The 26,029-nt window shown below is 37.6% G+C and overlaps 1 protein-coding gene across 2 annotated transcripts in view; it reads right to left on the bottom strand.

Annotated features, from left to right (window-relative positions):
* Nucleotides 1-26,029, bottom strand: part of ORC3 (origin recognition complex subunit 3) — a 70,703-nt gene that overhangs the window by 19,799 nt on the left and 24,875 nt on the right. For both annotated transcript variants that reach the window (XM_068985292.1, XM_068985290.1), the window contains exons 10-13: nucleotides 19,369-19,502; nucleotides 18,874-18,937; nucleotides 5,347-5,463; nucleotides 4,409-4,488 (exon numbers count right to left, since the gene is read on the bottom strand). In XM_068985292.1, the coding sequence (XP_068841393.1) occupies nucleotides 4,409-4,488; nucleotides 5,347-5,463; nucleotides 18,874-18,937; nucleotides 19,369-19,502 (395 nt within the window). The remainder of the gene's footprint in view (nucleotides 1-4,408; nucleotides 4,489-5,346; nucleotides 5,464-18,873; nucleotides 18,938-19,368; nucleotides 19,503-26,029) is intronic.

The raw sequence follows: 26,029 nt of genomic DNA on the forward strand, positions 1-26,029 counted from the left end.
TTTAAAACTTAGGGTACCCTCTCAATGTGGACTTCTGGCCACAAACCTATATAAATTTCCTTTTGTACCACCACTCGAATAATTGGAATAGGGCTGAAAAACTGACTGAACATGGAAGATCTGGAGTTAAATTCCAGCTCTACCAACCGCAGAAAAGTCACTCAATGTTTCTGGCTTTGGTTTCCTTATTAGAGAAAAACAATGTGATAACTCTAGGTGAGTGATTCTCAGTTGACGGCAGAGGAGCCAAGGGACAGTAAATTCTCATAAGAAGAAGGGCCCAGTCTGAGAACCATTGCTATGGGGCTCCACTGGTACTGCTGGGGTAGGGCAGTGTGCCTCCATCCAGCTGAGCCATCAGTGGCCTAGAAGTGGAGGACTTTATGATTTATGTTAACCCTTTCAATCTTATTATTGAAGCATGATTTTTCAAATTTTAAAATCTGAAAAATTCTTGGTCTAGTGTTTGATATTTAGGTGGCTGTCTAGAAATTCTCTCCAATAGAAAGCTAAAATTTTCCTCTTAAGGTCTTTCACAGCTGACCAGAAAAAGACACTCACCTAGCTTACTGCTCAGTTAGCGTGACTTTTTTTTTTTTTTTTACCACTTTCTGTTCCCCAATAGTGTTTTAACTTAAATATATCCTTTTATAATGACACATGGTTGAGTGAAAATTAACCAACTCATATCCTGTATAGGAATGTGGTCTTTAGGCTCCAAGAGTTGACTGACAGAGGAAAGGTTATGGAAGACATGCAGAACCACTGCAGTCATGTCAGATTATGACATATTATAAATGTATACTCTCCACACATCAATATCTGTTATTTACACTTAAAAATAACTGATAAAAAATTCTATAGGTCTTTTTTCAATTACGAATAGTTGACATTTTCAACATTCTTGTAAGTTCCTTGTAAGTATCTTTTAATTGAAATATAATTGACATATAACATTAGTTACAGGTATATGACATGATTCAGTATATGTATATACTATGAAATGATCACCACAATAAATCTGGTTAACATCTGTCATCTCAAATAGTTTCTCTAAGCAACTCTCAAATGCACAATACAGTATTAATAGTAAATATGCTGTACATTACAATTCTAGGGTTCCTTTGTAACTGGAAGTTTGTACTGATTTTGACCACCCCCTACCCGTGGCAACCATCAATTTGTTCTCTGATTCTGTAAGTTCAGTGTTAAGGCAGCATTTCCTTCTTTTTATTTCTGAATAACACACACAGACACACACACACACACATCTGCCTATCCATTCATCCACTGATGGACACTTAGGTTCATTCCATGTTTTGGCTATTGTAAACAATGTTGTAGTAAACACAGTGCTGGTATCTTTTTGAGTTACTGCTTTCCTCTCCTTCTTATAAACATGCAGATGTGGAAATGCTGCATCATAAAGGAGCTCTATTTTTAACTTTTGGAGGAATCTCCATTCTGTCTTCCATAGTGGCTGCACAATTTACATTCCGACCAACAGGGAAGAAGGGTTCCCTTTTCTTCATACCCTCACCAATACTTCTTGTTTCTTGTCTTTTTGATAACAGTCATTCTAATGGGTGATATCTTAATTGTGGTTTTGATTTGCATTTCCTTGATGATTAGTGCTGTTTAGCACTTTTTCATGTACCTGCTGGCCATCTGTATGTCCTCTTTGGAAAAATGTCTACTCACATCCTCTGCTCATTTTTTAATCAGATTTTTTTTCTATTGTGTTGTAAGAGTTCTCTATATATTTTAGATATTAATCCCTCATCAGATATATGATTTACAAATATTTTCTCCTATTCTGTAGGGTGGCTTTTCATCTTGTTGATGGTTCCCTATGCTGTGCAGAAGCTTTTTAGTTTAATATAATCCCACTCCTATGTCTTTGCTTTTGGTGTCAAAGCCTAAAAACCATTGCCAAGACCAATGTCAAAGAGCTCACTGCTTATGTTTTCTTCTAGTTTTATGGTTTTAACTCTGTGTTCATCTTTAATCCATTTTGAGTTGATTAGTGGTCCAGTTTTTTAAATTCCATTTGTTGATGGCTGTTCTTGCCCCACTGTATATTCTTGTCTCCTTTGTCATAAATTAACTGCCCACGTAAGCATGAGTTTATTTCTGGGTTCTCTATTATGCTCCATTCATCTGTGTGTCTGTTTTCATGCCAATATCATACTGTTTTGATTACTAGAGTTTTGTAATATACACTGAAATCAAGAAGGATGTCTCCACCTATGTTCTTCCTCAAAACTGTTTTGGTTCTTTAGGGTCTTTTGCAGTTCCACACAAATGTTAGGAATTTCGTACTTTTTAATGGTCACAAAATATTTCATCAAGTAGACCTCTGGTTATTTAAACATGTCAGTTTCCAGATAAAAGGGATTTTTCAAGAGAAATACTGCCATTCAAGTAACTCTTAACAGAAAGTTCAAATTGGAAATGTTACTTGACTATGTTTCTAATAGTACTACATATTTTCATTCCAAAGAAACATTCAGTGATCATTTTTAACTTAATTTTCTCTTATGACTTCAATTATTTGAAGACAGGAGACAAGAATGTCTGGTTTCCTAAATTCAGATGTTTCCTATTTAGAATGACTAAATCGACAAGTGTCCCTGATTTTTTGTCAACATCTTATCTATACAAAGGGGAAAAGAAGAATTCCAGTTTGAAGGGTGGCAGATTTCTTTCTCTCTGGTAGTTCCCAGATTCTTGCCTGTCCTTGCTGTAACTGCTGTATTTATCCTTAGTGGTTTTAATAATCCTGTTTCTGACCTCAGATTAGCAATATGATTGAAACTTTGCTTTCTATTCACTGGTTCTGCTTTACCCAGATCCCCAAATCCCTATTTTAAACCTGAGCAAAGAAAAGTGGAAAGTATAAAAATTTTAAAGTCAGATCTGAATTAGAATCCTAGTTCTATCAACAGCTGTAAGATCTCAGGCAAATTACTTAAACCCTATGTGTGCTTTAGTTTCACCTGCTATAAAGTGTGGCTAATGGTGTCTGCCACAAAGGCGCACTTGAGTATTAGACTGGAAAATGTACCAACAGTGCCTGACACAGCAAGACTTCATGACCCCGATTGGTACTATCCAATAGTGCATACCGTAACTATCATTGTTGACATTTCCTTACTCTTATTTAGAATTGGCATTCTTGATCTGTGACTCTCCCTGACAAAGAAATCTATGAATTTAGAAATACCCAACTGGACAAGGAAGGCAGTTACTAATCATGAAGGTTAAAGAGGAAACCCAGCAAGAATCAACTGGGTGCTTGAGATAAGTATGCTGACTTGAATAGAAAACAAAAGAAATCTCAGGAACATTCCAGTTGAAGTATATAAATATACAGAAATCTCTTACTGGCATTTAAAGAAAATGAAATAAAACATAGCTTTTTAGTGGCAATCTAGTTTCCATGGGGAGTTATTTTTCCAGATAGCATAAAATTAGTTTCCTATCTTAAGCTGCACCTGCTGGATAACTAACATTTGTATTATTAAGCCTTGGGACTGAAAGTGCTTTCAATGTGAATTTTCCTCCTACTGTGCCCATCTGTTCTTTTCTTGTGGACCCAGGGGAAGCCAAGGCTTAGTAAATATTCAGTTCTTGGACTTCTTTATGATATTTTCATATGAACATTTATATCCACTGAGGAAAATTATAAGACTGTGTGCAAAAAACAACTCACACTTGGATTCCCTTCTTTCACTACCCAAGTGGTCATTATTTTTATGAAAGACTAAGAAGTCACCATATATATATGGCGTAAAGCCAAAGAAAACAAATAATTATAACTTCAAAAGATAAATTTGTCAGGAATAAGTGATCTTTGATATCTGATAATAGCACCAAGATACCTTATTTATTCATATAATACTGGAAAAAAATTACAGCTTAGCCAGTGTTAATGCTGACAGTCAGCTCAGGTTGGGGAAGGCATCAAGACCACTGCCCAGTGGCAGCCACTCCTCATCTGGGTGAGCAGTAGGCTCCTTCACAGGATGCATTTCACTCAGTGATGCTGCTCCTCAACCCAACCAGGTTGGAGCCATGTGAGCATGCTTGCTGTGACTACCTTCCCTATCATAACAGCAAGCTGGCTGAACTGAAGTGATCAATAACAAGGTTCTCCCTGTGTGGTATCAACAATTCACAAAGCAAACACTGATTTTACTTAAAAAAATCAAAAGTTCAGAAACAAGGTAAAACTAGCAAGAAATGGATGGTTTCTACATTAACTACAAACATAAAATTCAAGATATATACAAATATTAGTTACAACGTGGCTACTTATGAAATTCCTTGGCAGGCAGAGTTCTGGAAGCAGGTGTTATTTATTGGCAGGCTTAGAGTAGATAAAAAAGGAAAAAAAACAAACTACCTCAGCAGCTGCAAGACTGATGCATACTCCTCTGAATCCCATATGTTCTTTTCTAAACACATGCAGTACAGCTCTCTGATCTGGAAGTGAACAGCATACTTGTGAGGGACCAAAAATGATCTACTAAGTTTGCACATTACTAGTTTGGGAAAATCATAAATTAGCAGGTCAAAAAAATTTCTTTTTAAAAACAGCCATTTTCTATAGATGACAACAGACTGGGCACATATCACATGGATCAGGCATTTACATAAAACATCTTTCACATGGTAGCAAAATGAGATCATATTGGGATTGGCTGATATCACTGGTCACTTTGCAATAAGTAAATTATTAAAATGATGACGTGATTACTAAAAAGAAGGTTTAATGGCAGAAAACAAACAAGTCATTCTTACATATTTACATTTGTTCTCTAAACCTCTGAGTTAAGAATGCAAAGATTTAGGAATACAGAATTCTTCCCTTGCATCCACTCTAAAGATGGTTCACAGGCTTATGTTATGACCCAAACGCCAGCAGAGCATAATTCTGCAAGAAGCAAAAGTACTACTTTCCTTTAGTTCTGGGTATAATGCAAGGTTAACCATTAGGCGGTCTCAAACAGATTCCTTTTTTATTTCACTAAAGTGGAGGATCAGCTCTCTCAGTGTAAGTGACAAAGTATTAAAGAAAATAAATTAAAATGACAGCACAAACACACTGAAGGGAAAGCACCACCACTGGGATTCACACGGCTGTTTCTAGTTGTGGCCATCAGAACAAAAAATATTGTTTCAATTACCAGTAACATGTACAGCTGGAATGGATTTAGATTGTGCACACACAGCAAGATGTGGATCCACTGCAAATTCTGAGGCCTGAATGCTACTAAACTCAAAGGGAAAAACCAGTAATAGTCCTACATCAGAGATTCCAAATGAGTAAGTTCTGCTTACCTGTCGACCCAGTGGGTACTTGGGAAGAGAAGAGGTGAACTGATGAAGACATCTCAAAACCAGGAAGTAATTTGTATGGTAAACATGCAGGTTTTCTAGTAATGATTGTGTTTCCTCCTAAAAAAGTCATTACAAATATGTAAGTCAGCAATTAGTAGAATAATAAAATCTAATTTCCAGAAAACTGATGAGAGAAGATTCAGAATTACAAATTAACCTTAAGTCTGAGAATTCATCATGCACACAAAATCTAGGATAACAGTTGGATACTTTTTATTTAGTATCAAGTCTGGTGATATTTTACACATACCAAAACTAACTTTGTAACTAATTTAATTTCCTCTTGTCTAAAGCACTGCCACAAAGACTTGGCCCCTCCAAAATACAAGTGTGCAAAAGAGCACCTGCTGGATGCTTGCCTATGTCAGTCACCTAGTATATACCACAGCAAGGGATGGCCATCATCCTCTAGCTTCAGCGGCATTAGAAGGGTGAAGAGATCACCAGAGCCCCCAGGACCAATGTCATTAATGGTTGCTGTGGTTCCATGTTTTAAGCCACACCATGCAGCATTATAGGAACTCAGTTCTCTGACCTGGAATCAAACCAATGCCCTCTGCAATGGGAGCACGGAGTCTTAACCACTGGACTACCAGGGAAATCCCTGTATGCTTTTCTCATAGTCCTACTAAAGTTGTGTTGAAAGGGAAGGGGAGACTAGTAGAAACACTGCAGGTGACTGCTTTTTCATTGGGATTCTCCAATACCGGTTTTGTTCACTTCACCAATTAAGCAGATGAAACTGAAAATTAGAACCCTGAAGCCAACAAGCTTTATAATTTAGAATCTAAGAAGTGTGATATGGGAGGCAGTCTTAAGAAACCTATAGGATGACCAATCTCACAAATCAGTTTCAAAAGGCTTTTCTTTGGAGGGGTGATTAGGAGAGTTTTCTAGAACTTTATGAAATGTTTTAAAAGGGATTTTAAAATACTACACCCTATCATGCATTTTTCATACTTCAAATACTTTTTATCACTTATTTCTGTAACATTTTCTTAAGAGGATTATGATCTGTGGTACCATCTTCAAAAGTACTGAGCTGTCTTTTTTCCTGCAATATTCTGCAGATACTCAATATTTCAGTGGTCAACCATGCAGAAAATAACACCTCCAGATATCAATGTGCTGCGTTTAGTCACTCAGTTGTGTCCAACTCTTTGCAACCCCATAGACTATAGCCTGCCAGGTTCCTCTGTCCCTGGGAATTCTCCAGACAAGAATACTGGAGTGGGTTGCCATGCCCTCCACCAGGGCACCAGGGCCCTTCCCAATCTAGAGATCAAACCCAGGTCTCCCGCATTGCAGGTGGATTCTTTATCATCTGAGCCACCAGGGAAGCTCAAGAATACTGAAGTGGGTTGGCATACCCTTCTCCAGGGGATCTTCCCAACCCAGGAATTGAACTGGGGTTTCCTGCATTGCAGGCAGATTCTTTACCAGCTGTGCTACCCGGAAAGCAACCAGATATCAATAAATTCAAACAAATCTAAACTATCTAATGTAACAAATCTGATATATTTTCCTGAACTCTAACTCACTTAGAAATCAATTCCTTGGTCAGCAATCTGAGTCATAACCTGAAAGCATAGGGCAAATGAAAGAAAAGCTTTTAGTATCAGAGTTTTTTCCCACCAGTATTTGAGTTAGTTGGTAATTTCAAAAATCTAGGTCTTCTATCATAACAAAGGGTATTTTAACTGCCACTGTCAGAGTATACTTAATTTCTATTTTCACTGTAAGCTATAACATAGAGACTGCATTAAGCCACTAATGGCTTACCTTGATATGTGAGTAAACAGCTTGTAAACAGGGGCAATATTCTGGAGAAAAAGGAATCTATTACTGAATAATAACTATACTTCATGTACTACCTCTTACTTTTGCTCTGTGGACTAACTGTGAATACAAATAACTGGGTGATACAGTAGAAATGAATGACATCTTCACTAAATTTACTTGGATGCGGAAAGAAAAGAAATACTTGACACAGTATGGGCAATGTTGCACACTCCAAGAACTAGATGCCCTGGAGTAAGTGGAAAAGGAAAGATACAAACATGTTTTCTCCCAGACAGTCTTAGTACCTTCACATTTTCCACTGTGCCTCACATCCCTGTGATGATTAGACTTCTAGCCTTTAAAAAACATTTTGTCTTCTTTTGTTTTGTTCCTATAACATGGCAGACTATTTCATCTGAGGATATGGGAGTTATGATTCCAACACTGGAAATAAAACTGGCTACAGTGGACTAACTGAGAGATCTGTTATGCCCTTCTGAGGGATCTTCAACAGTAATTTTGACCATCCAAAATCTCTGACTTAATGTCCTGACTTCAGAACCTAACTCCATATAAGAAAGATTCCACTGTTATTTATATCTGTGTGTTTATCAGCTGCAACAGAAAACATCACCAATGACTAATTTAACTCTTTCATGTAACCTGTCCTCTAAGTTCTTTGTCTTACTGCGACAGCTACCTGCAAATGCATTTATGTGTGCAGGGCAACAATTCCTAAAGCACTGTATGAACATACTTTCAAAAACTTCAGCCTGTAAGAGGTCCTGATGCATGAGAAAATCTCCCTCTTCATACATTACAGCAGCATCACATCACGCTCATGCAGAAACATAGCCTGTTGAAATAGTTCTGTTTTCTATTCATTAAATTTTTCCTCCAGAATCTTTTCCATACCATAGTCATAGCTGCCACGGTTTTATTTCTTAACTGTGTTCGGATGGTCTTTTCAACAGAGATGCACTGCCTGGAAATATTTATTGTTTACCAAAGAAATGTTTTCTTCTGTTCTTAAAACATGAAGACCTCTTGGTCTCTACTGATCTTTGAGACAGATATGGGAAAACAGTGAGCTGTAGGAAAAACAGCAAACACAGTCCCCTTGCTCTTCCCCAAACATGCCAGACAAGCTCCAATCTCACGTCCCTTCCACTTGTGGCTCTGCTTAGAATTTTCTTCCTCTGGATTCCTGAATGGGATGCCGTATAACTTCCTCTTTACTCAAAGCTCACCTTCTTGAAGAGGCTCTTATTTAAAGTTTCAATTTCATTCCCTGTGCACACTGCCAGTGCTCCCTTTCTCTCTTTCACTGTTTTCTTCTTAGCAATTTTTACTCACAAAAATGTTTTACCTACTCACTTTGATAGCAGGTAAGCTCCACAAAGGCAGGGAGGTTTGCCTGTTTTGTTCACTCCTGTACTAGATTAATACTTGGCCCACAGTAGGCACTCAAGAAGTATTTGTTGAATGAAGTAGTACGTGAATGAATGGAGGCCAACATGCAGTCTCTCTCTTCAGTAAGAGCAACTGCTGGAAAAAAAAGACCAACCACTGTTGTCTTGCCGGATATGAGCCAGATTTAGTAGTTTTTCAAAAGAAGACAGAAGTCTGAATTTGTGATATAAAATTTCTCTATTTGCAAATGCTGGCTAAGATTAAAAAAATAAAACCACCAAGAACCTAAAAAAATCACACTGATAGCCAGCTGTCAGTTGCCAGTCAATGTGCGTTCAGTTCAGTCACTCAGTCATGTCTGACTCTTTGCAACCCCATGAACTACAGCACGCCAGGCCTCCTTGTCCATCAACAACTCTGGGAGTTTACCCAAACTCATGTCCATTGAGTTGGTGATGCCATCCAACCATCTCATCCTCTGTCGTCTCCTTATCCTCCTGCCTTCAATCTTTCCCAGCATCAGGGTCTTTTCAAATGGGTCAGCTCTTCACATCAGGTGGCCAAAGTACTGAGTTTCAGCTTCAACATCAGTTCTTCCAATGAACACCCAGGACTGATCTCTTTTAGGATGGACTGGTTGGATCTCCTTGCAGTCCAAGAGACTCTCAAGAGTATTCTCCAACACCACACTTCAAAAGCATCAATTCTTCGGCACTCAGCTTTTTTTATAGTCCAACTCTCACATCCATACATGACTACTGGAAAAACCATAGCGTTGACTAGATACACCTTTGCTGACAAAGTAATGTCTCTGTTTTTTAATATGCTATCTAGGTTGGTCACAACTTTCCTTCCAAGGAGTGTCTTTTAATTTCAAGGCTGCAGTCACCATCTGCAGAGATTTTGGAGCCAAAAAAAAATAAAGTCAGCCACTGTTTCCACTGTTTCCCCATCTATTTGCCATGAAGTGATGGGACCAGATGCCATGATCTTAGTTTTCCGAATGTTGAGCTTTAAGCCAACTTTTTCACTCTCCTCTTTCACTTTCATCAAGAGGCTCTTTAGTTCTTCTTCACTTTCTGCCATAAGGGTGGTGTCATTTGCATATCTGAGGTTATTGATACTTCTCCCAGCAATCTTGATTCCAGCTTGTACTTCATCCAGCCCAGCATTTCTCATGATGTACTCTGCATATAAGTTAAATAAGCAGGGTGACAATATACAGCCTTGACAGACTCTTTTTCCTATTTGGAACCAGTCTGTTGTTCCATGTCCAGTTCTAACTGTTGCTTCCTGACCTGCATACAGGTTTCTCAAGAGGCAGGTCAGGTGGTCTGGGATTCCCATCTCTTTCAGAATTTTCCACAGTTTATTGTGATCCACACAATCAAAGGCTTTGGCATAGTCAATAAACCGGAAATAGATATTTTTCTGGAACTCTCTTGCTTTCTTAATGATCCAGCGGATGTTGGCAATTTGATCTCTGGTTCCTCTGCCTTTTCTAAAACCAGCTTGAACATCTGGAAGTTCACAGTTCACGTACGATTGAAGCCTGGCTTGGAGAATTTTGAGCATTACTTTACTAGCGTGTGAGATGAGTACAACTGTGTGGTAGTTTGAGCATTCTTTGGCATTGCTTTTCTTTGGGATTGGAATGAGCACTGACTTTTTCCAGTCCTGTGGCCACTGCTGAGTTTTCCCAATTTGCTGGCATATTGAGTGCTGGCAATGTGTAATACAACCATTTAAATATGCCATTTCCAGTCACATAAATTATGTCTGTCTCTCATTCATTCAAAAATCATTAGTTTACTCATATGACAAGGCCTCCATCATTAAGGATTATTTACATTTTTTTACAGAAGCCAATGACTATGTAAAACTTAAATATATATATAGGTAAATAAAACATGATTCGTAGAATAATAGGTGCCATGATACTTAGTTCTTGCATTTATTTCTCTTCTTTCCAGAGTACTTATCACTTTCGTGTCTAGAATTATATGCATGGGGTGAAAGGTGAGCTCAAGAAAACTAAATCAAAGTATGTAAAAGTAACTAAATTTATGCAACTTATTCCTTTCAATTAATTCACTGCTCATTGAAAACTGGTAAAACAAACAAATTTTAGGATTAAAATGCATCAGCTGTCCAAGAACACAGCATTTTCTTATTTATCATCTTGATAGAACTAAGCGTTATTTTTCTCATTAGAGAGAAATTTTAGCTGAAGATGATTCCAGGCTTGAATTCTCACATGGTAGCTACCTAGAGAACAGCAAACCATGGCTTTCTCCTAGTTCCCTGGGTGGAAGGAGTGCTAATCTTCTTGTCTCTCCCAGTCCTTTGGCCTCCATACTGCTACCCTGGCATTTATATCAGAAACACTTGAGGAAGGGTTTGGATTGAAACTGCCAATTTCTCACACATTACCCTGCTAACACCTAGCTTGTCTGATCACACTTGGTAGTTTGTTTGGAGAGATTTTCTCTTTTCCTCCCCTTTTATTATTTTTTCAAATAGATTTTCCCCTCCTCTTGTCCTTTAGTTCTATATCAAAACAAAACAAAAAACAGAAAGAAGAGGTAGGCAGAAAGGTGAAAGGCAGGTCTCCACCTAACTTGTGATAAGCATACTAAACTACCTCTAACTCATCCTGTGACTTCAGATATTTCACTTTCTCTTGGCTCCAGTTCCTCACTTGAATTCAATAAAATAAGCATGCTGTACCAGGTTATCTTTCTAATAGTAATTATGTTACAACTTTTAAGACATTCTCTTACTCCCAGCTCTTCAGTTCAGTTCAGTTCAGTTCAGTCGCTCAGTTGTGTTCGACTCTTTGCGACCCCATGAATCGCAGCACACCAGGCCTCCCTGTCCATCACCATCTCCCGGAGTTCACTCAGACTCACATCCATTGAGTCAGTGATGCCATCCAGCCATCTCATCCTCTGTCATCCCCTTCTCCTCCTGCCCTCAATCTCTCCCAGCATCAAAGTCTTTTCCAATGAGTCAACTCTTCCCATGAGGTGGCCAAAGTACTGGAGCTTCAGCTTTAGCATCATTCCTTCCAAAGAAATCCCAGGGCTGATCTCCTTCAGAATGGACTGGTTGGATCTTCTTGCAGTCCAAGGGACTCTCAAGAGTCTTCTCCAACAGCACAGTTCAAAAGCATCAATTCTTCGGTGCTCAGCTTTCTTCACAGTCCAACTCTCACATCCATACATGACCACTGGAAAAACCATAGCCTTGACTAGACAGACCTTTGTTGGCAAAGTACTGTGTCTGCTTTTCAATATGCTATCTAGGTTGGTCATAACTTTTCTTCCAAGGAGTAAGCGTCTTTTAATTTCATGGCTGCAGTCACCATCTGCAGCGATTTTGGAGCCCAAAAAAATAAAGTCTGACACTATTTCCACTCTTTCCCTATCTATTTCCCATGAAGTGATGGGACCAGATGCCATGATCTATGCCTTTAAATCAACTTAGGCACGTAAGCTTAGAGACATGAAATACTGACTAGTCAAAATAGTAAAACTTCAGCTGTCACCTGCAAGAGACTGAATTTCAGTTTTCTACATACCATGAAGTTTAATGCTTTAAGAAGATGCCACACAGCTTTAAATAAGATTTGAATAAAAATACATAAATTTATTTTCTTACACAAGGTATATGAAATTAGTCACTCATTACATAATGAGCATAAGTAATTACTTGACAAGACAGGATCAACATGCATAGCAAATCATTATTACTAATATAGAATGCGGCTGGTTTAGAGGGCACAAGATTAAAATAGACCTAATCTTAGATACGGTGTTGGGACAGACATAAAAACTACTAATTGGGAAAAGCTGTTAATATTCTCCCGCCACCAAAACATTTTCTCATAGAAAGCAAGATAATTTTTCACTACTTACTAAAAAAAAATCTTTTCAGTATATCAAAAACCAGTTTTTTTATTATCAGATAAAAATTATGCAAATATGATATGAGGCTAAAATCTAAACTCTCCTTAATATTTGACTTCAAACAAAATTTCAGGCACAAGAAAGAGTAAAAATTTTATCTCTTATCATGGTGAATTTGAAAGTTCCATTTAAGGCATGTCTGAAAGCTCAATTTTTCATGAAACAGAGTTTCATAAATTAAAGCTTAAAATTAAAAAAAAAAAAGGAAGCTTCATTACTAAAGCAAAACTTCGGGACAAAACACTGTAAAAATATATCCAGTCACTGTTCTTGCTGTTTCATTTAAATCCTATAGCTGTTTACCATAATAGACTGCCTGATTTAATTTCATTTAAACCTATACACTAAAATGAACTTTCAATGAGGAATGTAAATGATTTAACCAGTCAGAAGAAAAGTTATTAATCTGTTTAATGAACAAGTAAATAAAATCTTAGTATTCTAAAAGAAACTTCAAAGATTATTTGTTAAACCTCTATTATAGGCTTTGAAAGCTATTGGGACATCAGAGTTTGAATTAATCGGAGCTTGAACAATCTTATTCGGTTTAAACTTAGAAGAACCTAATTGTTAACTATGAGAGCATACTTTCCAGGCATTGTACACAGCTGCACTGTACAGCTGCTCAAGGGACAGACTACTCAGAAATGAGAAAATGCACAGAATCTTGACTCTTTCATCAACTATATGTGCCTTCTAATGTCTCATCTTAGTTTGAACTTCTTAATGAATCTTCTACAAATGTACATGGTTGAGTTAGCTAAATTTTTAGATTTAAGTACATTCAAAAAACTCATTCCTGAAGTTTATGAAATACAAAGCTGGTATACAATTTTAAAGCAGTTATCTATGAAACTAAGGGTCCCTAATCTTAAGAGAGTTGAAGTGAGTTTTTCTGCCCTTTTTTTTTTTTTTTAAACATCTTGAGTCTAGTCAGAAGACAGTTGAGATGAATCATTTGTTTAGGCTGGCATTTACTAGCTTCTTTCTAGGCTTAAGAAAACAAGGTAAAGAGAGACAATAAATGATGTTTTCTTCTAGGGAGTGGTCTACGTCAGTGGTCCTGAAAGAACGGCCTCCAGACCAGCAGCATCAGCAGTGCCTGGGACCCTTCTAGAAATGCAAATTCCTGGGGCAGAGCACCGGGCTACACAATCAGAAACTCGGGATGGAGCCTAGATACCTGCATTTTACAAGCGCTCCGAGTGATTCTGATATATGCTACGGTCTCGAGCAATCACTTAGTTCATCAGAGGAGACAGCCAGTAGATTTTTAGGGCAGAAACAATCCTGATATAAAGAATATAAATTTCACTAGATTACACTTTGAGATCTATGTCTCAGAAATATAAATGTAGAAAATGAGCACAAAACTAATAGGAGGTAAGTCTATATAACTATATACTCTATATGACTATATAAGAGTATTATATACACTTTGTATATATGTTATACAATATATAAAACAGTATATTTAATTTACATCTTAATTTTTATCATGGTGAAAAATAAATAGTAACTTTCTGATTTACATAAAAGTTTTATTGTTCTGTTTGTTTTAAACTCACTCTCATTTGCTGAATAGACTGATTAACACTAACCCTATGGAGAAATCATTACTAGGGATTAATCTAAATTCAGAGACAAGGATATTAAGGGTAAACAGGGTAAGTGATTTCCTTAAGCAGCTGGAGTTCAAACACAAGATTTCTGAGATGAATCTTCCCCTGTATCATGCAGCACTATATTATTGATTATCATCTGGCATTTCTTTCCAATTTTTTTTATTGTAGAAAAATACATATAAAATTATCATGAATTTTAAACCAAAACTATAAAAAGATAAAAAGAAAAGCACTATAATAAGAATAAAATATTCAAAGATACTTTTGGTCTAAACTAGAAAAACCAGCACATTAATTTTTCAGAGATAACTTCTGTCCCTTGAATTCAGCAGGTAGCCAACATAAAATTTTTTCAGGTTAAAGGTGCAAATCTTTGTTGCTCCTTCATATTTCTTACTATGTATGTCCCAAGAAAATACACCTCTAAATGATTAAATATGCAATCCCAAAGTGAATATGGCAAAGATGGTAACAAACAGGTCTGAAAACTGTAAGAAACATAAGCACAGTATAAATAAATGCTTAGAAAATAGACAAAATTATTGAAAAGCAAAGTTAATATTAGACTATAACGAACAGGTTCAAAATTGGGAAAGGAGTATGCCAAGGCTGTCTATTGCCACCCTGATTATTTAACTTACAGGCAGAGTACATCATGTAAAATGCCGGGTTGGATAAATCACAAGCTGGAATTAGGAATGCCAGGAGAAATGTCAGCAACCTCAGATATGCAGATGATACCACTCTAATAAAGAGGAGAGTGAAAAAGCTGGCTTAAAACTTAACATTCAAAAAACGAAGATCATGGCCTCCGGTCTCATCACTTCATGGCAAATAGATGGGGAAAAAGTGGAAACAGTGACAGATTTTATTTTTGGGGGCTCCAAAATCATTGTGGATGGTGAATGTAGCCATGAAATTAAAAGATGCTTGCTCCTTGGAAGGAAAGTTACGACAAACCTGAACAGCATATTAAAAACCAGAGATAATTTTTGCCAACAAAAGGACCATACAGTTGAAGCTATGGTTTTTCCAGTAGTCATGGACCCTAATAGTACTCTTGCCTGGAAAATCCCATGAACGGAGGAGCCTGGTAGGCTGCAGTCCATGGGGTCGCTAAGAGTCAGGCACAACTGAGTGAGTTCACTTTCACTTTTCACTTTCATGTACTGGAGAAGGAAATGGCAACCCACTCCAGTTATTCTTGCCTGGAGAATCCCAGGGACAGAGGAGCCTGGTGGGCTGCCATCTATGGGGTTGCACAGAGTTGGACACAACTGAAGCAACTTAGCAGCAGCAGCATGTATGGATATAAGAGTTGGATCATAAAGAATGCTGAATGCTGAAGAACTGATGCTTTCAAATTATGCTGCTGGAGAAGACTCTTGAAAGTCCCTTGGACAGCAAGGAGATTAAAGGAAATTAACCCTGAATATTCATTGGAAGGACTGATGCTCAAGCTGAAGCTCCCGTCCTTTGGCCACCTGATGTGAAGAACTGACTCACTGGAAAAGACCAATATGCAGGCAAAGATTGAGGGCAGGAGGAGAAGGGGGCAACAGAGGATGAGATGGTTGGATGGCATCAGCGACTCAATGGACATGAGTTTGAGCAAACTCAGGGAGACAGTGAAGGACAGGGAAGCCTGGAGTGCTGCAGTCCATGAAATAGCAAAGAGTCAGACACTACTGAGCCCCTGGACACAGCAAATTTCTACAACAGGCCAGCCTAGACATTCTCTCCTTTTGTCATCTCAATGGTTAAAGGTACTCTTTAAAAATCTCTTCTTGACCTCTGAAAGTACACTCTCGACAGAAACTTCTAGCTGGAAATACACTTGGCAACTCACTGACTCAATACAGCTAAGTTGTCTAATCTCAAAAAACTCAATAACATGCACACATCCTTTCCCACTGGTTCTTAAATTTCCTCTGTATCAAAATAACCTACTTTAGTGTCTGAAGACTTCCTATACTGCTCTGAAAAGATTACAGAGTTTATTAAAATGATTATTAAATCCAATCTAGAAGTGATTTTATATTATGGCCTAGTGTGGATTCTGCATCAGAAATAATTTTTGATAAAAGCCATTTTGCATTGTAATTACGTATGTAAACTATAGCTGAACAACATCAAAAAGAAGCCATTCTCAATATATTTTGAGAATTTTTTAAAAGGAGGTAAATTAGTCTTTACCTATATAGAACACATGCCCTCCAGGAACTAATATTCTTTTATTCAAAATTTAATACATAGGGAGCCTAACCTGGTGCTTTGTGACAACCTAGATGGGTGGAGTGGCAGGGGAAGGGAGGCTTAAGAGGGAAGGGATATATTAATATATATAATTATGACTGATTCACATTGATGTATGGCAGAGACCACCATAACATTATAAAGCAATTATCCTCCAATAAAAAAAAAATAGTAAAACCCACAGAGTGCTAGGGCTTAACCTCAATCTCATCTTTAATTTTACTACAATTTTCTAATAAACTTTTTCCTTAAAAAGGTATAAAGAGTCTGAAAATAAGTGTGACATCACACATTCTAATTGTAAGGGACTTGTTAAATACGTGAAGGTACATTCATTCAATAAAATATGATGCCACTCTTATAGCTATGTGTAAAAGAATAAAATTAGAACATTCGATAACACTAAATATGAAAATAAGCTCAAAATGAATTAAAGACCTAAATATAAGACTGAAAACCATAAAACTCTTAGAAGAAAACAGGCAGAACACTGACATAAATCGTAGTAGTATTTGCTTGGCTCTGTCTCCTAAGGCAAAGGAAACAAAAACAAAAACAACAAATGGGACCTAAATTAAACTTAAGGCTTTTGCAAAGCAAAGAAAACCAACAAAATGAAAAGACAACTTTTGAATAGGAGTCAATATTTACAAATGATACTACTGATAAGGGATTAATATCCAACATATATAAACAGCTCATACAACTCAACTTCAAAAAAAGATAAATAATCTGATTAAAAAATGGGCAGAACTGAAGAGTCATTTTTCCAGAGAGTAAATGCAGACAGCCAACAGTCACATGAAGATTCTCAACACTAATCAACCAGGAAATGCAAATCAAAACCACAATGAGGTAGCACCTCACACCTATCAGAATGGCTATCATCAAAAAGAACACAAATAACAAATGCTGGCAAGGATGTGGAGGAAAGGAAACTCTTGTACACTGTTAAGGGGAATGTAAACTGGTTCAACCAATGTGGAAAATAGTATGGAGGTTTCTCAGGAAACTAAAAACAGAACTACTATATGACCTAGCAATTCCACTTCTTGATATGTATCTGAAAAAAACCCCAAACTACTAACTTGAAATGATACACGCACTGAATGTTTAACCTAAGTGTCCATCAATAGATGAATGGATAAAAGATGTGGGAATACATATACAGTAGAATACTACTCAGCCACAAAAAAGAATTAAACTTTTACCATTTCCAACAACATGGATGCACTTATAGGGTATTATGCTAACGGAAATATGTCAGACGAATACTATATATCACTTATACCTAGAATCTAAACAATAAACTAGTGAATGTTACGAAAAAGAAACAGACTCACAGACATGGTTACCAGTAGAGAGAAGGAAGAGTTAGGGGAATGTGATTAAGAGGTACAAACTACAATGTATAAAATAAATAAGCTACAAGGATATACTGTACAACAGGGAATATGGCCAATATTTTACAACTATAAGTGGAGTGTAGCCTTTAAAAATTATAAATAGCTGTATGATGTACACCTGAAACTTATATAATATTGCATATCAACTACATCACAATAAAGAAAGTTAATCTAAAAAAAAAATACAATGCCACTCTTTAGTAGTGATATAAAATGATTTCCAAGATTAAGAAAACAAAATACAAAATAGTGTATGTGTTTATCTTCTGTAAGACAGGGGAATAAACCTCCAAAATATATATAATTACTTGTTACTTGTATATGTGGAAAATATCTAAAGACTAATACATAAGAAACTAGCAACACTGGCTATATCCAGGGAGGGTAAGTGGGTAGCGGAGGACTAAGGTGGGAGGGAACCTTTTCACTGTATATTATCTTTATCTTTGAATTATGTACCAGGTCCAAGTATTATTTATTTAAGAAAGAAAAAAACTCCCTCTTTTGATATTCCCCATGCTGTACAGTTAACTCATAATTTTCTAAGCTCATTACATCTTTCCTGGCACTATATTACCAATATGTAATGATATATTTTTTTCCAAATCAAATCAATATCCACTTAGCAGTAGGGCCCGAAGTTGCATGCTTCTATTTCTGACAGCCCTTACAAGAACATTAAAATGAGACCACCTACAGATTCCAAAACCACTACGTGGAAAAGAAAGTTGAGATCTGCAAGTGTTTCCAAAACAGACCACAGGAGAAACCTCATGTTCTAGCTTTTCCTTCTTGATTTTAAAAAAAAAAAAGGTCTTCCTTTAGAACTGAGGTTTTATACCACCTTCAACAATCACATTTCTATAGGATTATCAAGATCCAATACTTCACTATGCAATGCATATTAGAGTGTATAGTTTTTTAAAAATAAACTAAGTAAATTTTTGTGCATATTCTTTTTCATGAAGGAAAAAAAAAAGAATAAAACAGCAACAAATATATCCATATTCCTACCTTCAAAGATTTGTCACTGGTCAACAGTGCAACTTGCTTTTGTGAAGATTGCTTTTCCACATGCCTAAAATTTTTACCACCGCATACACAAAAACAGAGAATGAAAATTTTAAATACTTGAATAGCATACGGAAATAAAGAACTACCTAGATTGGTAGCTAGAATCTTTTATTTCTTTTCAAAAATAAATTCAAGTCATGGTCAAGTCCTTAAATCAGGTGGATTTCTTAGCCTAGGGGTCTAATATTAAACAAAGGCCATAAACTCCACAAACAGGAAATGTTACTTATAAAAAGTAACAATACTGCAAATTATGCCCCCCTGCAAAAATATTTTTCTTTATGCCAAATATCTCAATTAAAATCAAAGTGTTTTATTTTGCTCTAAAAAAAAGTTCTTTTTCCTTTACCCACTTCAAAATTAACTGGCTCTGAAATCCCTTCTTTTGCCCCAACTCTTTTACAAGATATACTAAATATGTACTTCTCTTTTTACCTTCTAAATGATGGAAGACGTCGGATGTTTTCACATTGATTAGCAGATAAAAAATGTGTTCTTCTCTTGGCTTCTGGGAGATTACAGCACAGAACACTGAGGGGCTGGGAATAAAAATGTTCTAATAGAGAAAGCTGAAAGAAAAGTGAAGATTAAATATATTTGCTATATTTGACAGTAAATCTCTTGCCCCATGTCTGCTCAATATTACGTATTTTTTTAAACAGCGAAAGCATTTATGGCACTAATATATTTAATAATGTCACAATAAAACTACAAACAATGCATAAATGGCTATACACCTAGAATATTTTAGGGCTCCAATTTTGCAGACAAGGTCAGAAAATTGTAGTCTCTGAAGTATAAACTGAAAGAAACGAACATAAGTAGATAGATCAGCTATCTGCAGAAGCTGCTCACTTACAATTAACAATAGTTGTGATGGAAATGTGACTGTGGTGTGATCTAATAGTCTAACAGATGCTCAAATATTCCTAAAAAAATACCAATCTAAAATTGGTGTAAAAATTGGTCTGCTAAATTAAAAAAAAATGCTACAATAGCAGAAGCCTTGCTTACTGATAATAAATAAATAAATAACAAAAAATGAGACATGTCCAAAGAAAGTGTATCTTTTAAAACTCAGTTTTGTCATGGAGGAAAAGACAGCACATATTTGGTAGCTACATGTAGTCCTATAAGTAGAATGCTGTGGTCTCTCCAGTACAAGGGGGACTGATTTTCCAGCTTCTACCATAACTTGTAAGATGTATTTTACAAGACTATGCACATGTTAAAAACTCCTGACTCTAAGCAAGCTTCTCATGACCAGTTTGGTTTTTCCAGGTACCTTGTACCAAAAAAAGAGCTCCCTAGATAGAGTAGAAAACAAATTCTGGTCACTGGAAAACAGTATTCCCCACCACAAATTAATAAATTAACATGCTAGCTTATATATTAGTCTTAAGGTGTTTGAGCTTGACCTTTCATGCATAAACTGATAATGAATTTTTGAGCCTGTAGAGCTGAAGACCAAATATCCAAGACTAAAGAAAATCCTCCAGAACAGTCCATTCTACAGGAGGTATAGGGCTATAAAGCAAAGGGGCAGCCTAAGTTGGAAACAAGTACAAAATAAAGAGACTGTTCGTGCCAAATGCTACATTATCATTCCACATACTAACATAGTCTTCTTCCTTGCTTATATACAGTTATATTAATGTGATTATATTTATTTCAATGTTAATACTACTTTTTAAACACGAGAAAAGTAAAAACCAAACACAATATGGGACTTGCTGGGGAAGAGGGCTGGAACTAAGTCACCTAAGTTAGAGGACAGCTGTAGATAAAGTCAAGAACCCAGTGACACTCAGCTATTTAGTTAAAGTGTGTTGTCAATATTTGGGTCAATTAACAAGTTGGTTATATCTACCTAATGAGGGAAGGACTTAAACATACAGTGATTACATGCCCTATTGCACCTTCTATAGAAATAAAGACTTACACAGAGTATTTCCCACTGATGATTAAAATTTACATTCAAAAACTAAACTTTAAACATTCAAAACATGAAAATCATGGCATCCAGTCCCGTCATTTCAAGGCAAACAGATGTGAAGACAGTGACAGACTTTATTTTCCTGGGCTCCAAAATCACTGCAGATGGTGACTGCAGACACTTGCTCCTTGGAAGAAACGCTATGACAAACCTAGAAAGCGATCTAAAAAGCAGAGACATTACTTTGTTGACAAAGGTCCATATAGTCAAGGCTATGGTTTTTCCAGGAGTCAGGTATGGATGTGAGAGCTGGACCATAAAAAAGGCTGAGAGCCTTAGAACTGATGCTTTTGAACTGTGGTGTTGGAGAAGACTCTTGAGAGTCCCTAGATCAAACCAGTCAATACTAAATAAATCAATCCTGAATTTCACTGGAAGGACTGATGCTGAAGCTCCAGTACTTTGGCCACCTGATGCGAAGAGCTGACTCATTAGAAAAGACCCTGATGCTGGGAAAGACTGAAAGCAGGAGGAGGAGAAGGAGATAACAGAGGACGAGATGGTTGGATGGCATCACCGATTCAATGGACATGAGGTTTGAGCAAGCTCCAGGAGATGGTGAAGGACAAGGAGACCTGGCATGCTGCAGTCTATCGGGTCACAAAGAGTCAAACACAACTGAGCAATGGAACAACTGATGATTAGGAAAACTGGACAAATGGGGTACTGAGATTCTGCTGTCTGATCTTGGCCAAGCTACTTAATCTAAGTCTCTGTTTCTCAAGTGCAAAACTGGAGATAATAATACATATCAATGGAGCAATGTTAATACTTAATAAAGTACCTAACATAAATAATCAGGAACCTAAAAAAATCATCTAATCAGATCCCTTCATTTTACAGATGAGAAAACTGAGACACAGAAAGATTAAGTAACCTGGTTAATATATTAACAAATAATCTTTATTCATATGCATTTACTTCTATTTTTGGCTGCGTTGGGTCTTCATTGCTGCACAGACTTTCCCTAGTTGCAGTGAGTGGGGGCTATTCTCTAGTTGTCGTATGCAGGATTCTCACTACGGTGGCTTCTCTTGTTGCAAACACAGGCACTAGGCACATGGGTTTCAGTAGTTGCAGCACCAGGGCTTAATGCTCTCGTGCCATCTTCCCCAACCAGGGATCAACTTCGTGTCCCTAGCATTGGCAGGTGGGTTCCCAACCACTGGACCACCAGGAAAGCCCTAACATGCTTTTTTTTTCTACTCACTTTCTCAATTGTATGTGAGCCTACAATGTATATTTCCTTTTCCTTTGACTTCAGTGAAACATTTTCCTGTTGGCTTTCCTTACTGTTTCTAGTCTCCTTTTCCGTTGCTCACTCTTATACTTAGCTTGCTTTAGGGTTCTGTTCTTAGTTCTTTCCTCATTCCTCTAGGTGATACTTCATCCTCATGACACAGCTTCAACCACCTACCTTTCAATGATAAATCCTAAGTATTTATAGTCCAGATCTTTCTCCTGGGTACAAATATTTATATCCAAAGTGCCCTAAATTTACCATACATAGAAAGAAACATCCTTTTCTGACAAATGGGTTCTTGGCTTTATTTAAACATGTACACTTAATAAATGGTACCAAACCATCTGCTAAGCTAGAACCTGTGTGTATGTTAAGATGCTCCTCTCTTACATATCCCATCAGCCACAAGATTCTGTCTCATCTTTAAATCTGTCTCCTTCTCCCTAGTCTCATCATCACTACCTGAGTTTAGCCCTTCTCCTAACTTGTCTAGACTATTATCCTGTGCTTAGTTGTGTCCAACTCTTTGCAAACCATGGACTGTAGCCTGCCAGGCTCCTCTGTCCATGGGATTCTCCAGGCAAGAATTACTGGAGTGGGTAAACATTTCCTTCTCCAGATTTTTCCAACCCAGGGATCAAACCTGGGTCTCCTGCATTGCAGGTGGATTCTTTACCTTCTGAGCCACCAGGGAAGTAGTACCCCTCCAACAGAGCTCTCTCTCTCTCTACTGTTGCCTTTCCAGCTTTGACCCAGCAAGCTCCTGTTCCTTAGGATACACTTCTGTTCTCTATGGAATCCCCAGGCATGTTTCTCTAATAGCACTGACTACTCAAGGGCTGCAGTTCTACTTTTCTGCCTCCTTCAGTAAATAAGCAATTTGAAGACAGAGATTTCTTTGTCCTCTGTATCTCCAGGGGTTAGCCCAGTGCTTAAGAGTAGACTCTCAATAAACACTTATGAAGTAAATAAACAAATGAATGAAATGAAATGAATGAGAGAAGTAAAATTAGAAAGTTGTTATATCTCAATTTCATTTAACATCACACTTCCCTGGTGGCTAAACTGGTAAAGAATCCACCTGCAATGCAGGAGACTGGGTTCGATCCCTGGGTTGGGAAAATGCCCTGGAGAAGGGAAGGATACCCACTCCAGTATTCTGGCTGGAGAATTCCATGGACTCTGGAGTCTAAAGGGTTGGAAAGAATTGGACACTACTGAGCGACTTTCTAAAATGGACTGGAATGGGTGAATTTAACTCAGATGACCATTATATCTACTACTGTGGGCATGAATCCCTCAGAAGAAATGGAGTAGCCATCATGGTCAACAAGAGAGTCTGAAATATAGTACTTGGTTGCAATCTCAAAAACGACAGAATGATCTCTGTTCATTTCCAAGGCAAACCATTCAATATCACAGTTATCCAAGCCTATGCCCCAACCAGTAATGCTGAAGAAGCTGAAGTTGAACGGTTCTATGAAGACCTATAAGACCTTTTAGAACTAACACCCCAAAAAGATGCCTTTTTCATTATAAGGGACTGGAATGCAAAAGTAGGAAGTCAAGAAACACCCGGAGTAACAGGCAAATTTGGCCGTGAAATATGGAATGAAACAGACCAAAGGCTAATAGAGTTTTGCCAAGAGAATGCATGATCATAGCAAACACTCTCTTTCAACAACACAAAAGAAGACTCTACACATGGACATCACCAGATGGTCAACACCAAAATCAGACTTCTTATATTCTTTGCAGCCAAAGATAGAGAAGCTCTATACAGTCAGCAAAAACAAGACAGGGAGCTGACTGTGACTCAGATCATGAACTCCTTATTGCTAAATTCAGACTTAAACTGAAGAAAGTGGGGAAAACCACTAGACCATTCAGGTATGACCTAAATCAAATCCCTTATGATTATACAGTGGAAGTGAGAAATAGATTTAAGGGATTACATCTGACAGACAGAATGCCTGAACTATGGATGGAGGTTCCTGACATTGTACAGGAGACAAGGATCAAGAACATTCCTATAGAAAAGAAATGCAAAAAAGCAAAATGGCTGTCTGAGGAGGCCTTACAAATAGCTGTGAAAAGAAGAGAAGTGAAAAGCAAAGAAGAAAAGGAAAGATATAAGCATCTGAATGCAGAGTTCCAAAGAACTGCAAGAAGATATAAGAAAGCCTTCTTAGCGATCAATGCAAATAAATACAGGAAAACAACAGAATGGGAAAGACTAGAGATCTCTTCAAGAAAATTAGAGATACCAAGGGAACATTTCATGCAAAGACGGGGTCGATAAAGGACAGAAGTGGTCTGGACATAACAGAAGCAGAAGATAATAAGAAGAGGTGGCAAGAATACAAAGAACTGTACAAAAAAGAGCTTCATGACCCAGATAATCACGATGGTGTGATCACTCACCTAGAGCCAGCCATCCTGGAATGTGAAGTCAAGTGGGCCTTAGAAAGCATCACTATGAACAAAGCTAGTGGAAGTGATGGAATTCCAGTTGAGCTATTTCAAATCCTGAAAGATGATGCTGTGAAAGTGCTGCACTCAATATGCCAGCAAATTTGGAAAACTCAGCAGTGGCCACAGGACTGTAAAATGTGTTTTCATCCCAATCCCAAAGAATGGCAAGGCCAAAGAATGCTCAAACTACCACACAATTGCACTCATCTCACACGCTAGTCAAGTAATGCTCGAAATTCTCCAAGCTAGGCTTCAGCAATACGTGAACCGTGAACTTCCAATGTTCAAGCTGGTTTTAGAAAAGGCAGAGGAACCAGAGATTAAATTGCCAACATCTGCTGTATCATCGAAAAAGCAAGAGAGTTCCAGAAAAACATCTATTTCTACTTTATTGACTATGCCAAAGCCTTGGACTGTGTAGATCACAATAAACTGCGGAAAATTCTGAAAGAGATGGGAATACCAGACCACCTGACCTGCCTCTTGAGAAACCTATATGCAGGTCAGGAAGCATATAGACATGGACATGGAACAACAGACTGGTTCCAAACAGGAAAAGGAGTATGTCAAGGGTGTAATATTGTCACCCTACTTATTTAACTTCTATGCAGGGTACATCATGAGAAACGCTGGGCTGGATGAAGCACAATCTGGAATCAAGATTGCTGGGAGAAATATCAATAACCTCAGATATGCAGATGACACTACCCTTATGGCAGTGAAGAACTAAAGATCCTCTTGATGAGTGAAAGAGGAAAGTGAAAAAGTTGGCTTAAAGCTAAACATTCAGAAAACGAAGATCATGGCATCCAGTCCCATCACTTCATGGCAAATAGATGGGGAAACAGTGGAAACAGTGGCTGACTTTATTTATTTGGGCTCCAAAATCACTGCAGATGGTGACTGCAGCCATGAAATTAAAAGACACTCCTTGGAAGGAAAGTTATGACCAACCCAGACAGCATATTAGAAAGCAGAGACATTACTTTGCCAACAAAGTTCCGTCTAGTCAAGGCTATGGTTTTTCCTATGGTCATGTATGGCTGTGAGAGTTGGACTATAAAGAAAGCTGAATGCCAAAGAATTGATGCATTTGAACTGTGGTGCTGGAGAAGACTCTTGCGAGTCCCTTGGTCTGTAAGGAGATCCAACCAGTCCATCCTAAAGGAGAATAGTCCTGGGTGTTCATTGGAAGGACTGATGCTAAAGCTGAAACTCCAATACTTTGGACACCTCATGCGAAGAGTTGACTCACTGGAAAAAGACTGATGCTGGGAGGGATGGGGGCACGAGGAGAAGGAGACAACAGAGGATGAGATGGCTGGATGGCATCACCAACTCGATGGACATGAATTTGGGTGAACTCCAGGAGTTGGTGATGG

Source organism: Capricornis sumatraensis, chromosome 13, assembly GCF_032405125.1.
Source record: "Capricornis sumatraensis isolate serow.1 chromosome 13, serow.2, whole genome shotgun sequence".
Classification (NCBI taxonomy): domain Eukaryota; kingdom Metazoa; phylum Chordata; class Mammalia; order Artiodactyla; family Bovidae; genus Capricornis; species Capricornis sumatraensis.